Source organism: Malania oleifera, chromosome 4 (assembly GCF_029873635.1).
Source record: "Malania oleifera isolate guangnan ecotype guangnan chromosome 4, ASM2987363v1, whole genome shotgun sequence".
Classification (NCBI taxonomy): Eukaryota; Viridiplantae; Streptophyta; class Magnoliopsida; order Santalales; family Ximeniaceae; genus Malania; species Malania oleifera.
The window spans coordinates 100,498,362-100,515,469 of record NC_080420.1 but is presented as its reverse complement, the minus strand read 5'-3'; the positions used below and the strand labels follow the sequence as shown (position 1 = coordinate 100,515,469).

At 34.8% G+C, this 17,108-nt stretch overlaps 1 protein-coding gene across 1 annotated transcript; it reads left to right on the top strand.

Annotated features, from left to right (window-relative positions):
* The first annotated feature begins 3,313 nt into the window (after window positions 1-3,313).
* Window positions 3,314-5,128, top strand: LOC131154255 (protein LIGHT-DEPENDENT SHORT HYPOCOTYLS 1-like). Its single transcript, XM_058106910.1, has 2 exons — window positions 3,314-3,710; window positions 3,838-5,128. The coding sequence occupies exon 2, from the start codon at window positions 4,134-4,136 to the stop codon at window positions 4,719-4,721; it is 588 nt and encodes a 195-aa protein (XP_057962893.1). The 5' UTR covers window positions 3,314-3,710; window positions 3,838-4,133; the 3' UTR covers window positions 4,722-5,128.
* Window positions 5,129-17,108: the final 11,980 nt, after the last annotated feature.

Sequence of the window (17,108 nt, the reverse complement as noted above, 5' to 3'; positions counted from 1 at the left end):
ATAGGTACCTTCATCTAATTTCACATCAAACTTTCCTAAGTGTTCCTTGTCTCTAAGCACAAAGCATTTACAGCTAAAGACATGAAAATATGAGATGTTTAGTCTATGGCAATTCCATAATTCATATGAAGTCTTATTTAGAAATGGTCTAATCAAAGCTTTATTTAGAACATAGCAGGTGGTATTCACTACCTCAGCCCAAAAGTACTTAGGTAACTTATGTTCATTAAGCATAGTTCTGGTCATTTCTTGTATATACCTATAATTTCTTTCAAGTACTCTATTCTATTGAGGTGTTCTAGGAGCTGAAAAGTTATGGGATATTCCAAATGAATTACAATATTCTTCCATATCTTGATTTTTCAATTCTCTACCCCTATCACTTTGAATATTTTTGATTATATATCCTTTTGCATTTTGAATTTTCTTGCATAGTTTAATGAATTGTTCACACGCTTCATCTTTGTGACCTAAAAATAGCACCCATGTATATCTAGAATAATTATCAACTATAACGAATGCATTTGATTTTCCTCCTAAACTCTGAATTGGGTTTGGACCAAATAAATATAAGTGTAACATTTGAAACGGCCTAGTAGTAGAGATTACTTTCTTCTTTTTAAAACTGAATCTTGCTTGTTTTCCTAGTTGACATGCATAATAGATTTTGTCTTTCACGAATTTAGTCTTAGGCAATCCCTTAACTAAGTCTTCCTTAACTGGTTTAGATTGATATTCAGTCTATGTTTGTGTGTCCTAGTCTCCTATGTCAAATCCAGCTAATCTCATTCAAAGTAGAAAAATAGGTTACATGTTAAGAAGCAAGATTGTCAAAGCTAGTGGTATATACATTTTCATGACGTTCAGTAGTGAATAGAATTTTGTTATCAATTTTATGTTCAATAATGCACTTGTCATGCTCAAAAGATACTTTATAACCTTTATCGCATAGTTGACTTATACTTAATAAGTTATGTCTTAAACCATCAAATAGTAAAACATCTTCTATAATAAGTGATGAATCGTTACCAACTTTACCTATACTAGTGATCCATCCTTTTGCATTGTCCCCAAAAGTGACAAATCCTCCATCATTTGGTGTGATGGATGCGAATTTAGCTTTATCTCTAGTCGTATGATGTGAGCATCCGCTTTCCATATACCATCTATCTTTCAAAGTGGACAATCTTAAGCACATCTGTAAGACATAATCAGATAACTACTTTTGGTACCCAGATTTTCTTGGATCCACGGGGGTTAGTGCTTGACTCTCCTTTAACTCACCATACCTTTTTCATCTTAATATCTTTGTTCTTAAAAGGACAATCAAATTTTATATGACCCATCCTTTTACATTTAAAGCATGTGGTATATTTATAAGAATCTTTTGATGGAACATAATTCTTTGATTCTTTTACAAAATAACCCATGTAAAGATTTTTTCGTTTCAAATTTTCTTTTCCATTAAAACCAATCCTTCTTTATCTAGGGAATTTCTTTGAACTCCAAGGAGTTTTTCAAAATTAGTTTGATCTTCTCTAAATTTACAAATAATCTTAGATTTATCTTTCAAATTCTTTTCTAACTCCTCAAGTTTCAAATCCTTGTCTCTCATTAAGGATGCATGAGATTCATTTTGACTTTCTACTGACTTTGAAAGTTTCTTCCATTTTAACTTCAAACCAGAATTTTTCTTATTCATTTTCTCAAGCATTTTAAATGTATACAAATATTTCTGTTGCGGTTCATCATAAGAGAGCATGTCATTTTCATTTTCTAAATCACCGGAATAATAAGATGAAGCATAACAAAATGATTGTACCTCATGGTCATCATGAACCATCAGACATAGATTTGCAATCTCGTCATCACTGGATTCAAATTCTGAACAGCTGGTACTTTGAGTATTTCATCTGACCTTTAGTGTCTTCTTCTTCTTCTTGGATGCTTTCTTCAACTGGGGGCAATATGGCTTGATATGCTCAACTTTTCTACAGTTAGAGGACATAGGAAGATCTTCATTTTGCTTCTTTCTGCTTGTTTCTCCCTTTTCTTTTTTTGACCCCTTGAATTTTCTAGTGTATTTCTTATTCTTTCTCATGAACTTTCCAAATTTCTTAGTGAGAATAGTCATTTTATCATCCGATTATGAATCATTTTCTTCACTGGAGCTCTTAGATGATGCCTTAAGTGCTGTAACTTTCCTTACTTTATTTTGCTTATTTTTCTTCTCATTTATCGCTAGCTCATAAGTGATGAGCGATCCGATCAGTTCATCAACTGGCATCTCCTTCAGATTCCTTCTTTCAGCTATTGCAGTAGCCTTAGTTTCCAAACTGGCAGTAGTTCCCTGAGTATTTTCCTGATGAACTCATAACTAAGGTAAGATTTACCAAGGGCATTTAAAGAATTCATGATGTGTGTGAATCTAGTGTACATGGATTGAATAAATTTATCAGCAGTCATTTTAAATACTTCATATTCACTAGTAAGCATGTCTATCCTACTATCTTTTACTTTCTTAGTACCTTCATGAGGGAATTGAAATGAAAGTCTAAAATTTTCCTTGTAGGAATTGAAATCATCTCTTTTGTAACTGCAACTTCAAATTTATGGATGGCTTTTTTTGCCGTCCCCAATTTCACTCAGTATGCCCACTTTAGAGATGAGTTAAAATACTTGTCCGCTTTACTCATCTCCTAAAATCATTTTTTTTTTTTTTTTGGTATTGTTCTCATAGGTGCCAAGTGTAGTTAAGTTACAATGATGTAAAAGAACTTTTGAAAGACGGTCTAGGCGCATATTAGGAGGTAAATAAATGTGTTACACTATCCCTAACTACAATCCATTAAAGACAAAAAAGCATTTGCATGTTTAAATAGTTTATATTAATGGGAGAAATGTGAGATTTGTACTCAAAGATCTTTAAGGACCCAAACTGCACGATGGTAGGGAACAGGGAACAAAATAGGAAAAATAAGTACACCTAAAAAGTTTGATTGAATTAAGAAAATTTGAGGGGATAAAAAGCACCCTCCTTAAAAATCATTTATGTTGTTGTGACTCCTATCTAACTACTCAAAATATTGACATATCATTTTATATTTTTTCCAGTAAGAAAAAAGCATATAGTAAATTATGAGTTACTTGGAATATAAATTAAGTTTGGTCGTTTAATGCAATAAGATAGCACCAGCTCTTGGGGGAAAAAAAAAATTAAACTCAATTTCCGTTAGTTAATTTTGCGAGCGAGATGGAAGTAGGGAGGGAGGGTGTGCGGAGAAGGGGAGTTGCCATGAAGGTTCCTGGAGTCGTTGCCATCACTACATTCATTTGTGTGGAGTGTTTGCACGCGCCTGCAGCTGAGTGGGGAAATTGACAGCATCTTTGCATTTGTATCCATCATCTCCACTCACTTCCGAACTTTGTCTAAATTCTGCAGAACACCCTCTTGTCATCTGCACTTATTATTTGCGCCATTCAACAGACACATCTCTCACCCCTTATCTCTCTCTCTCTCTCACACAATGTTTTACTCGCAGTGCCTTCGCCTTTTCTGCAAAGAAAACCCTGATGGGCCTGCTCTCTGAAAAAAAAAATTGCAGATATCCTTCACCCAAGAACTGCAGTAGTCTTTCAAGATCTCCAACAGAGCCACCATACTGCTTTTAATTGAACCCAATTGAGGAAAACCCAAAGCAAGAGAGAAGGTCAGGGAATCTCCTATTCTCTTTAATTTCCATTTGATCACTACCCCCCATTACCTTATCTTCAACCCTCAGAATCCCCCCCCCCCCCCTCTCTCTCTCTCTCTCTCTCTCTCTCTGTCTTCTGCAGTAGCTCCTGAAAAGAATTCATACACAGTTGGGAGGAGCCAGAAGCACAGTACCAAAAGCTGCATAAGACTGCATGCTCTTTATTCAACTTACGAGGAATTAAGAAGCTGTTCTTTTCCTAGTATTGTACTTCTTTCACATTTACACACACTCAGAAAGGAGCTAGGCAACATCAGCATGATATAAAACCCTTTTAGAAGAAGAAGAAGAAGAAGAAAGGAAAGAAAATAGAGCTACAGCTGCGAATTTCGTTTCTGTTTTAAGATCCAGAAGGGGCAGATCCTAACTATTCATCCCATGGAGCTAGTTTCAGAATCCAGCAATCCCAGCTATACCAACCCCACAGCCACGCCGACCATAAACCCTAACACGTCATCCGCTACAACTCCGTCGCCGTCTTCCATTCCAAGCCGGTATGAGAACCAGAAGCGCCGGGACTGGAACACCTTCTGCCAGTACTTGAGGAACCACAGGCCTCCCCTCTCCCTCTCCGTGTGCAGCGGCGCCCACGTCCTCGAGTTCCTCCGGTACCTCGACCAGTTCGGCAAGACCAAAGTCCACAACCAAAGCTGCCCCTTCTATGGCCTCCCCAATCCGCCCGCCCCGTGCCCTTGCCCGCTCCGACAGGCCTGGGGAAGCCTCGACGCCCTCATCGGACGTCTCCGAGCCGCCTTCGAAGAGCACGGCGGGAAGCCGGAAGCAAACCCATTCGGAGCGAGACCGGTTAGGCTTTACTTGCGGGAGGTTCGGAATTTTCAGGCCAAAGCGAGGGGAATCAGTTACGAGAAGAAGCGGAAGCGACCGAAGCAGAAGGTGGCACTGCAGCAGTCCGGTGCAAGTACTGCCGAAGCCGGGGAAAACCCAGTATACAACACCCTGCATTGAAGCCATAGGTACAAAGATAGCTGATGAAGATGAATAGTGCTAGATTTCCTGCTTTATTAGCCATATGGGTATGATTATCTTCTCTAATATTTTAAATTTCAGATCGAAATTAGTAAATTAGTACACATGGAGATCATCGGTAACCTAATTATGCAGTAGCTGCATGTTTAGGATGGCTTAGTTATGTGGTTTGCTACCTTGCTTTATCAGAAGCTGTGTTTAATTTCATATAATAGTACTTGAAAAGTGTGAGTTGCTGGTAACTGCTAAGCAGTAGTGAAAGGCGCAGTAGTAGCAGTTGATACAATACATGTAGAATATACTATATATGTGAGTGAAGCATGTAACTGGTCATAATTAAGTGAATGTGTACTTGAAAACGCATTTTTATAGTACGTTGGCTGCTCGTATCTGCTTTGTAATCTTTTTTCTCTTTTGTAATATGGTATTGGAGAGCTTTTATTTATTAATTAATATTGAAAGAAAATAATAGAACCTAAAAGGGATCATGTCTAGATATATGCATCAACCATGCAATTATTAAATTATATTATTTATATATGTGTATCTGTGTCTGCACTCTGCAGGTAGCTTAATTAAGACTGTCATATCACATCATCTACAACTTCATTCAATTAAAAGGAGGAGATATTGAGATTCTTGCATGTACACGGAAAATTCAGAGGAGAGAAATCATATATATATATATGACTATATAATCCCTTCAGATTATTAACACCAATGTTTAAAATTGTGCCAATAGCTGATGTTGGATTTTTCCTTTTGGAGCAATTGATTTAAGAAATCACTGTGATGTCAAGAGAGTTGCATATGATTTGAGAAATCTAATAAAATGTTGAAATTTCAAAAATTAAGTTCGATCAAAAGATTTGTCAAGATACTTTGCTAACTATTGAACCTTCCTATGATTTTTGTGGGGGCACACACAAACGTAATTACTTTCATTATGGGGCATATATTCACTTGTAAATATTTGATTTGTATTGTTTGTATATATGTTTTAATTGATCAATGTCCATGGTATTTCAAAATTTGAATTTTTAAAATATTTAATATCAAGAAATTATCTACATTTTTTTATTATTGTTTTTGCAAGCGTGATGTCATGCATGCAATGTGTTGGGTTGTCTCTTATTGACATTGTAGTTGTTGTGATTGAATTGAAATTAACTTTATTGACTTTGGAATTTAATTTCTTAGGAGTTGTCTCTTTCATTCATATGAAGATGGATCAATCTCAATGAAGATAATTTTTTTTATGTGGAATATATGCAAATATTTTCATATAGACTTACAGAGATGGGAATATATTATTCTTCCATGGACTTACAGAGAATTTAGATGGAAATTTTGAACATGTGCATTGATCTTTAATTTCTATTTTAAAGAACGTGAAAGTGACGTTAGCCTTCTTTGGCATGAATAGTATTAGAATTAATCAATTGCTTCAACATTTACATTTGCTTCATTGCTTTTTATCATCAAAAGTGAAATAGCATGCAACATAGTCTTACATATCATATGTACACAACCATTTGGTACATAACCATTTGGCATTTCACTATATTCTACTTTGCTAAAGAGTCCAACACAAAACAACATACAAATAATAAAGCATATCAAGCTTTAGGATACATTAATAGAGAGTGCATATGACAAATACACACACACACACACACATGAAGTTATGTACACAAATCCAAACTTCTTTCAAGGTAATTGTTTTAGACAACCAAATTTGTCCCTCTTGCGTAGCAAAGAATCAGCTTTAGGATAAAGATCTTCTAGAGTTGTTCTTTATGTGAAGTTTTACAAAGTAGGAGGTTATCTCTCTCTCACTCTAAATATATATGTGATATATATTGCATGCACAATTTGAGCTACCATGGAAAGCGGCTGAAAACAGTTTATTGTCGAATTTAATTAAGAAACTCTAACTATTTAATTTCCCTCCTAATTATTTAAATCTCTTGCTATTTTGAAGTTAAGAAAACCTATTTTGCAACTCCTATATGTCCCTTTGAAATGGTGAAATTGTCCCATTTTTCTCTCCAAATATATGATGGCTCACATCCATTATAGAAAAATTAGCTAGGCTTACTAGGATATTGCAACAATTAATACCATGTCATGATATCCTAGATACAGGTATATCGAAGGCCTTGAAAATCAATGTAGATTTGTCTTGAACCTAGTACATTGACAACTTTGAATTATAAGTTAAATGAACTACAAGGAGTTTTTCTCTTGTATGCTAATTTTTTGGACCTAAAAAAGGTTAGATGTTGCTGTTGTTGTCATCATCACCGTTGTTGCTTGTTGTTGTTGTCAATTATTGTATAATGTTCTTTAGTACCTTTTCTTATCTTCAATTGCTTTTTGGGACAAGTTCATTCTTTAGGGTATTCTCGCCATTTTATATCAATAATGTTGTAAAAGTTGTTATCATAATTTAAAAAAAAAAAAAACTCTATTTGAAATTGTAGTTAATTGTCATTTTGGATCATAAAATTGATGGTGATCAGAAGATGAAGCAGGTCGACTTAATTTGCTACTCATTGTCCAAAATTATTAGTAAAGTTTTTAGGATATTTGGTAGGGGGATGTAGTTTTTCTTGAAGATTTCAACTTTTTAATTGGGATTTGGAATTGGGGATAGCATTAGTAGAGGTTGTATACATGACCATTATACCATATTGCCACTATCACTTCCATTAGCTGATGTTGTATATATCACCAACATTGCAGCATCCCATAGTTGCACATCATTTCAACAATGTGCATCACCATACCATTCCAAAGTAATATATTCACCCGACTAACTATTTATTGAAGTGAGAGTGAGGTTTTTGATATGATCACTTCATTGCAAACCCCTTGTTCCACATTTATTTCAAAATTTTAAGATCTCCCTTCCAAACATGTACATGCTAAGTTTCCTTTCATGTGGTTAGGGAAAATAATTTTTCACAATTGAGCAGCTAATATATGCCTCCTAGGGTTTTACTCCTAATTATTTATCTTTATAGGGAATGGAAAGAGATTTTGAAAAGTAATATTTTGTATAGTTAAAATTATTTTTTTCAACATAGTTCAATTATTACATGATATCATTTCTCATTTTTGTTTATTTAGGACAAATACTAAACTATAGAAATAATCTTAAAATTGTTTCATGCTAGAACATATATTAATTAGAAAATGTTTTGATAGAAATGTGAAATTAGGTTTTATTTTACAGTTTTTTGAAATTATTTTGCTTTAACTTGATTGTGAAAGCACCATTTGAATGTAAGCTATATTGTTTCCTTCGTAACTACTAAGAGGAAAGTCATCATCCATCAATTTTAACTTGAACTCAGATATTGATGAATCATTGTATATGGTTGCTAGCTAGCTCTGTCAATGTTATTGGTTACATGATGATTTCTCAATTGGTTTTCATTGTCCATAAAACTTGAGAGAGAGAGAGAGAGAGAGAGAGAGAGAGAGAGAGAGAGAGAGAGAGAGAGAACCTAAAATTCACTTCCGTTTCCTTGATTGCATTTCTTATCATTCTAATGTAGCTTTTAACAAATATTTCCATTATGGTGAAGTGAACACTTTAGCCTAGTATGTGTTTCTTAAACTATCTCTTCTAACGCATATACTTTTTCCTATGCAAAATTCCTACAATATTTTCCTCATACTTTTTATCAATCTTGCTCTTTTTTAAATGAAGAACCACATTATAAATGCTATGAAAATGGTTTTGTAGAAAATGGCTTAGTGTTTCAATATTTGAATATATATATATATAATGTTTCCACTATTTATTTTGTTGTGGACATTGGACAGTATGCTTTTTGAATATAAAAAAAAAAAATAGATTAATTTCTTTGACAAGGGGAAAAATTGTTTCATTTTGTATGATGGTAGTTCACATTGACAAAGTGAGCTATTTAGCTTCTTTGACTCAAATTTTAGAATGACACAAATACCCTACATATAGAAATAAATTTTGGTACATCGGTTTCATGAAATAGACAAAGCCTTAATATGTGTTTCCTACTCATTAATTGCTTATATACTTCAATTAGCCTCTTGATTTTCAAATAACATGTAATACCACTTTCAAATGAAATCTAACTATGCAACTATTGTCTTTTCCGTCAAGAATTTCAACTTATCCTCTTGATTTTCAAATAACTTAGTTTAATTGTTTAACTAGAAAGGAAAGTAATACTACATTAATAACTGAACATGCATTCTAAAACTAATGAAAATAAGAGAACATATTAGATGCATCAAGTATATACACTAGAATTGAAATGATTTCACCATGTGTATAAAAGAATAATTATAACTGTCTAATTTAGTTAAAATACCTACATTTGTTTTAGTATCTATACTCGTTATACTTAATAACTTCTTTTAAAATAAAACGCGTGATATAAATATAATTTCTTGTGTTTAGAATGATTTTAGAAGTTCAATTTTAAAATAATTAGTAAGGATATCGGACAATACATGATCTTTAGCCAATTTATAATTTAAATCTGTGGACTATTTAGAGCTGCCAAAATTTAAAATATGTTATTCCTTTTCATTTAGCTACATTCTTGAAGGTTTTTCAAATTCAATGTGGGAGAAAAAAGTTCTTTGTTTTTCGTTTTTTTTTTAAGAGTGAGAAAGGTTGGTGATATACCCGAAATTAATACTCATAAAGAGAAAAAGAGTTACAAATCCACCATAAAAACATCTTTATATAGTTAACGTGGAAACTTTAATACATATACATTCATGAGAGGGAACCGTTATAAGAGTACTACAATAAAAACCCCCATATAAATGCCTATAAAACTTTATAACCCCCATAGGTGCAATAATGTGCTCATCAATGTTGGATCAATAGAGGGTCAACCTCCACTACTATAAAAAGGAATTTGGAGAAGAGGTAAGCATTTAAACAAAGTACTCTTTTTTCTACTATTGCAATTCAAAACCTCTCATTAGTCTCTTATTTAGGTATCGGAGTAATCCCCCGAAGTATACCCCAAGTCCTCCAAACCATTCTTGCTTGATCTTTTTCAAGTGGTCGTGATTAAGGAACGATTCATGAAGATCGTTCGATTTTCAAGCAGCAACAGTTGACACCGTCTATGTGAATTATTTTTAGAGGTTTTTCTAAGCCTTGATCATGGCTACATCACACAATTCAAAATCAAAACATACCGGCAATAGGTGACCAATCGCCCCAATCCATACATTCTGCACTAAGTGACAATTCCAGTGTGACGAGAAGTGAATTCCTTACATTTCAGAAAAGGATGGAGGACATGTTCACTAGTACTATGATCCTATAGCAGAAAAGGGATCATAAGGAACCTGCTCCTAATCCTAACCGAGTAGAACCCGAGTCAAATGAGAAAGTTGCAGTTCCATTAGAAGTCACTGATAGAGCTTCTGATCCAGTAAATTAAAGAAGTTGGAGGACGTGAATAGTGTGGGCATTTATTAGCAATAGTCACATGAATTAAAAAAAAAATTAAAAAAAAACAAACTGATCAATAGGAGAAAATAATGAAGGAAGCTCGCAACAACCCTTCCGCTAGGGAGTTCTCAGTCAAACCCTCAGATTCACCTTTCACTAAAGAGGTAATGGATGTTCCCCTACCTAACAAGTTTAAAATGCACGCCAAATATAGAAGAGTATGATGGCTTGTCCGATCCTCTTCATCACTTGGACACCTTTAGAGTGTTGATGCAATTGCAAGGCGCACTAGATGCAATCATACATCGAGCAATTACAACAAATCTAAAAGGGAATGCCAATGCGTGGTATCAAACCTTGAAGCTTAGTTTCATTGGATTTTTTTTTTTTTTTCTGAAACTGAGTAGCAGTTTGCAGGACACTTCGTCAGTAGTACTCGAAAGATAGTAAAAAGTTTGGCTCATCTTATGAGCATTGTTCAAGGAGAAAAGGAAATGTTAAAGAAATTCATGCATCTTTTCATCAACGCAACCCTGGAGTTTCGAAACTTAGATTACAGAGTGGCAGTAGCAGCCTTAACAAAGGCTCTCCAGCCAAGGGATTTCATAAATTCACTATGAAAGAAGCTCTCGGTTAATATGGAAGAGCTGATGGCATATGCTCAAAAATACATCAACTTAGAAAAGGTGATGACCACATGAAGGAGTCTAACTGACTTGAAAAGGAAGGACCCAATTGATAAGCACAGTTCATGAGGCCTAAAGGTTGGCCCAACATATGAGCATTGCTCATGAGGCCCAAAGATCAACACACTTAATGAGCACAACCAATGAGGAAAAACAAAGAATGAGCACTGCTCAACGAAGTGACCCAACTGATAAGCACAACTCATGAGGCCTGAGGATTAGCAAACCAAATGAGTACCGCTCATGAGACCCGGCCTAAAGACCAACCCACTTGATTAACACAACTCATGAGGCAAAACAAAGACTAACCACTGCTCAGTAGAGTGACCCAAATGATGAGCACAACTCATGAGACCTGAACACTAACCCAATAGATGAGCACTGCTCATGAGGCTTGAAGACCAGCCCACTTGATGAGCACAACTTATGAGACAAAATAAAAATTGAGCACTGCTCAGCAGAATGACCCAATTGATGAGCATATTATCTCACATCATTAACATTAGACCTTTAGTCTAAAATTTTTCTTATTAAAAGAAATATCATTTTCAAACTACGGTATCAACCACTTTTAAGAAATCAAAATTAAATTTAATAATAAGCAATGAACATATGCTCACATTTAAGTGGACAAAAAATTAGGAAAAGAAGTCATATCATATCCACAACATATTCTTTCGTACAAATGAATAGACATATTTTGTAGTATCTCATAATCAACTTATATCATAATTCAAATAATGTTGATTTGAGTGGGATTGGAAATGTACCTACCATGAAGAGATGCCACCCCCCATACATTAAAACCCACTATGCTTTTTCATTTTCTATTTTCTAGTATTAATTTCGTGAAAAGAAAGGAAGAAAAAAACCTCCATATTTCTTAAGTGAAATTCTTTAGTCGTATTCTACGCTGAAAACATTATTATCGTCGATTTTGTGAGTTGGTTGTATATTTTTCAGTGTCTCTAAATATTTATGCATTAATTAAAGTGGGTACATCTTGTGAATTTTCAGTAGAGGAATCTACCAAGTGAACGGTGATGATGTGCGCGATACATGAGCGCGCGCGATGCACATTAAAATTTCTCAGATAGCACGGTAAGCGAATCGAGTAAGAAGATCCCGCAATCTACGCGTAGGACGGAGGGAGGACAGGCTGCAGACACGTGCGCAGAACGTGGTCTCACAGGCCCCGTGGGATGCTCGTGACACCTGTACGGCGTGTCGGCTACAGGCACCAAATAAAGGCCTCCTCGTTGCAGGCGCCACCCAAAAGGCACCACGTGGATATGCCAGGGCCGTTAGATTCGTCGCGGGCAGTGGATTCCGTCCGTACGTTTTTTAAAGGGCTTATCGGGGTCAGTGTTTGCCATGTTTGGGTTGGACAGTATTTGCTATTTATGGCGGTGGGACTCATGATGGATGATGGAGTTTGGAGGGGGTGGTAGGTCCTCCTTTCATTTTTGGGGTCCGGAGTTTTGACCTTTTTGGTGCGACCAAAACACATCTCATGCCATATCCTCGACTAATATGTATTTAATTAGGGAATAAGCTAGGTGAATGTAAGTTATTTTTATTTCAAAAACACGCAATTTTGTGATAATTGACCATTACAGAGTTGTATTAAAATATCATCGACTTTTCAAAAATTGATTAGTAAAAGCATAATTAACTTTTGAAAAGTCAATAATTATGGGATCTAGTGAACTCTCATTGTGTCCATCTTAGAATTCGACAAGCTTCACCCCGCTCCTACTGAGATTTCATGCACTTTATATAACAATAATTAGGTTTCTATAAGTTTAAAAGCTAGCCCAATCATACACGGATGATGTCCTTAATACCTGCTTAATTTTAATTATATTATCAAATACTATCATGCTGCATTTGAGAGCATGAATTTGAGACTTCAAATTTGGAGTTGGGTGAGTTTGGACAAATATCAATACTAGATAAATTGTCCACACTAGTTATTTCAGCCGAGTTCACGATCTCTATTTCATACTTTCGAGGCTTATAGATTTTAGGGATATGGGAATGGATTAAGTGGATTAAAGATTCAAGGTTTATGGTTTGGTGAAAATGATGGATGATATTAGATGAAAATAAACATATAAGCTATTGTAATAAAGGATGTTGACTAATTGGTGTCATGGACTTCACATACTTCCAGAGCATTGATGGGTGTGCTTCACGATTAGGTTAAAGATTTTTCTTAAAGTTACGATTGGAAACATCTACATTAATTGGTTGTAATTTTAGGGTATCGACATCAATAAGATCTTCAACTTTGTGTTTAAGGGCTAAATAAGTATTGATTGCCTAAACATAAACATTCATGTGATACACGCGATAATTTGGGATTATGAAATCTTTTATTTTGCCTTGATTTCTTGGGTATTTCACAATATGCCCTTGAACTACCAATGGTGATACAAATCAACGAGAGGAATTGGAAGAGTGGTGAACTCCTTTCTAGGCCTTGGATTAGAGTCCGTCTAACTTCGATTAGCATTTGGTGAGCTGGGCATTTTGGTTTGTGAGCCATAACTTTTTAAGTGGTGTAGTTGCAGACTGCTTAGATTTGGTTATGTCTTGCCTTGAGATACTACACTCACTTCCTCTTTTTTCTTTTCTTTCTTCACAAAAGTTTTTTTTTTTCTTAGAAACTTTCTTAAATGATTTTAGAGTGGTGTAGTCACTCAACTTCCTTAATTTCATAGTGCTTTCAATTCTTTCACCAATAGGTACCACTATTGTAAAGTTGGATAGACTTTGTGGGATCAACTTACTACAGAGCATCTCTTTCATGTACCCACAAAAGTATTGACCATTTTAGTTTCTAATAAAAGTGGGATAGCGTGAGTAGTATCCTCTCCATCTCTAGGCATAATCTTTAAAAGAACTGAATTCTTCTTCTCTATGTTTTGATGGCTCATTTGTTTTATAGCAATATTGACATTGAACTAATATTACTTCAAGAAAAGATTAGCCAAATCTTTGCATTTCTAAACTCTACTTATGTCTAGTGAAGCGTATACCACTTTAGAGCAGGTCCATTTAGGATTTTGTGGAACAAATGCATTAGAAGTTTCTAATTCTTAGATAATTTTATGAGTTTGATATTTGCATAGGTATTTGAAAATAAATTTGGGTGCTTTTTGGTTTCATCACCAAAAATTGAGATTTATTTCATTTTAATGGAGATTTGTAGGAATGACGACCACTATATGAGGGTGTTTTAGGAAAGTTTAGGATTTATTTTAAAACCCTAACCTGTTGCTTATAAGAAGAAGCTAAGAAGCTAGGTTGGGAAAATCTATGTCTACGCAATTGAAGACTATTCTTTGAAGAAGAAAGGGGAAGTCACAAGTTTGGAGGCTTAAGGAGGTACCTTTCTAAGCTAAGGATCTCGTGGCTTAGTCCATTAAAGCATTCAAAGCTAAAAGAAACCTTAAAGAGCAAGATATGTTTCTAAACTCCATCAAAAGCTCATGTATTTATGTGATGCCTCAATTTTTCATACCATTTTTTAAAATATAAATAAAACTTATTAGTCACATATCGGCCACATCAACATCTCTGATACCATTTATACATAACCTGACCCGAAGTGGGTACCGGGTACACAATCATTCTCATATACACAAACCTAACAGCAGAAGTCATTATATATATACATACCAAAGTGAATGCATATACCAGAGTACTAATTTATCCATAAACACATGTCTAATACCTTCCCAAAAAGAAACACAAAATGCTTTAGGGGAATCCTCCATCCCTAACTTAGAACACTCACCCTATCTAATCATTCTCATATACACAAACCTAACAGCAGAAGTCATTATATATATACATACCAAAGTGAATGCATATACCAGAGTACTAATTTATCCATAAACACATGTCTAATACCTTCCCAAAAAGAAACACAAAATGCTTTAGGGGAATCCTCCATCCCTAACTTAGAACACTCACCCTATCTACGCAGGGTATTAGCTCCCCTCTATCTTGGAGCTTTATCACCTGGTCTATCTCGGTTTTCAGAAATATTTAAATGATTGGGTGAGACACATCTCAATAAAATGAAATAAATTATCTACAGTGTGTGGCAGTATGAATTTCATTATATCATAACATATAGTCACTTCAGTGATAATATCTTTTGAGAAAATATATCATTTCTACTCATAATCATATAAATATAAAACACAAGCTTTTACAAGCTTTAATTCCATTTACAAGTTCATTTCCACGCCACCCATGTTTACCAGCGAAGTTCCCAAGAATAAGGAAGATTACATGCCCATACATGTAGCTCCCATCTGCTGTAATATCGTTTGTATCCTTACCCAATTAACTCAAGTTCGGCTACAACTGATACTTATTAAGGCACTCACCTTACTCAGTAAGCCCTCAGGTGGAGTATTTTACTTTGCTTTCATTAGTTATATTATTAACTTATGCTATTTCATTTCTCATTTCCATTCTCATTTTCATTTCCATTTCCATTCCATGTCATTTCCATTTCACATCTAGCTCATGAGTGTCCTCGGTAACCAATACATCCGCATTTGTAACTCATAGCTGCATTGAGGATATTTTCCACACCATGCTTCACCCCATGGTTGAGGTTGTGCGGCTCTAAGGCTGAACCTAACCGCAGTTGGCTTACCCAGTTAGATCAAAATAAACATACCATATACTCGTCTATAGTACAAATGGCTTGCAACATACCCGGATTTGGACTCAGGGGGCAAAACAACCCTTCACATTGGCTCATTTAAACTGTCACACCACACGCTCCACGAATCTATGTGGTTGCACTTAATCACCACTAGCAACGGTATCATGCTCATTTCAACAATACATCCATCCATTAGGGTTTCATTTCTTCATTTCAATATTTCACAATTGTAAGAATGGCCTGCCATATACCCTGATCCGGACCAGGGGGGCAAAATATCCCTTCACACTGGCTCATTTGAACTGTCACGCTACACGCTCCACGAGTCCGTATGGTTGCACTTAATCATCACTAGCAACGGTACCGTGCTCATTTCAACAATACATCCATCTATTAGGGTTTCATTTCCACATTTCAGTATTTCATAATTGTAGTATTTCATAATGCAATTTTTCACATTTCTAGTATTCTCATTTCACATTTTTATTGTAATATTCACATTATCATATTCACATTTCAATATCCATAATGCAATATTCACATTGCCATATCCACATTCTCATATTCTCATATCAGTATTCACATTTCATCATTCTTATTGCAGCATTAACATTGCAATGTTCACATTTCAGTAATCACATATCAAGATTTACATTGTAGATTTCACATTGCAGTATTTTCATTTCCTCCATTCACAACTCATTTCATTATTTCAATGATATTTCATCAATTCTGTTAATTCAAGTGAAATCCCAAGAAAGGGGCGGGGGGTGAATTGAGTATTTTAAGAATCTTTAAGTTTATTTTACAACTTAATCCCTATTTCAATATTTAACAAATTAATTGCAAGGGCTTGAAATTAATTCAAATTATTATCTCAATAAATTCTATTTACCCAATTAATTATCAAGTGTGTATGTCGACCTGCTTAATTTTCACATTTTTTTTTTATAAAATTAATAGCATAAATCTCAACAGATCATAATCCACTTGGACCCGTGGGTACCAGGGATACATCAGAACATATAGCAGAAGCCTAAGCAGCAGGACATACACATTCATATACATCTCATTATACCATATATCACAATACCAAAGTTACCACGATTACTGTATATATATATACAACACTTAACTCAAAAAGATGTCTTAGGGCCATTTCCACAAAATACATCCGACCCTATCAAAATACTTACCCTTTTAGAAGGGCAGATCTACAGCTCTAGATCAGCGGGGCTTTTCCCGTTCTCCTATCTGGGGTTCTTGAAAAGTTTATAAAATTTTGGGGTGAGACACCTCTCAATAAGGGAAATAAACTAATACCAGTGTGTGGCAACATGAGTATTTTGTGTTATACATATACCATATAGAACATAATCAGTAACTGTTATATCAAATTTGGGAGAACATATATATATATATATATATATATATATCATCAAAACATGGCAGAACATACTGCATTTTCATAAACATATTTCATCTCATATCATAATAATACAAAACATTCCTGG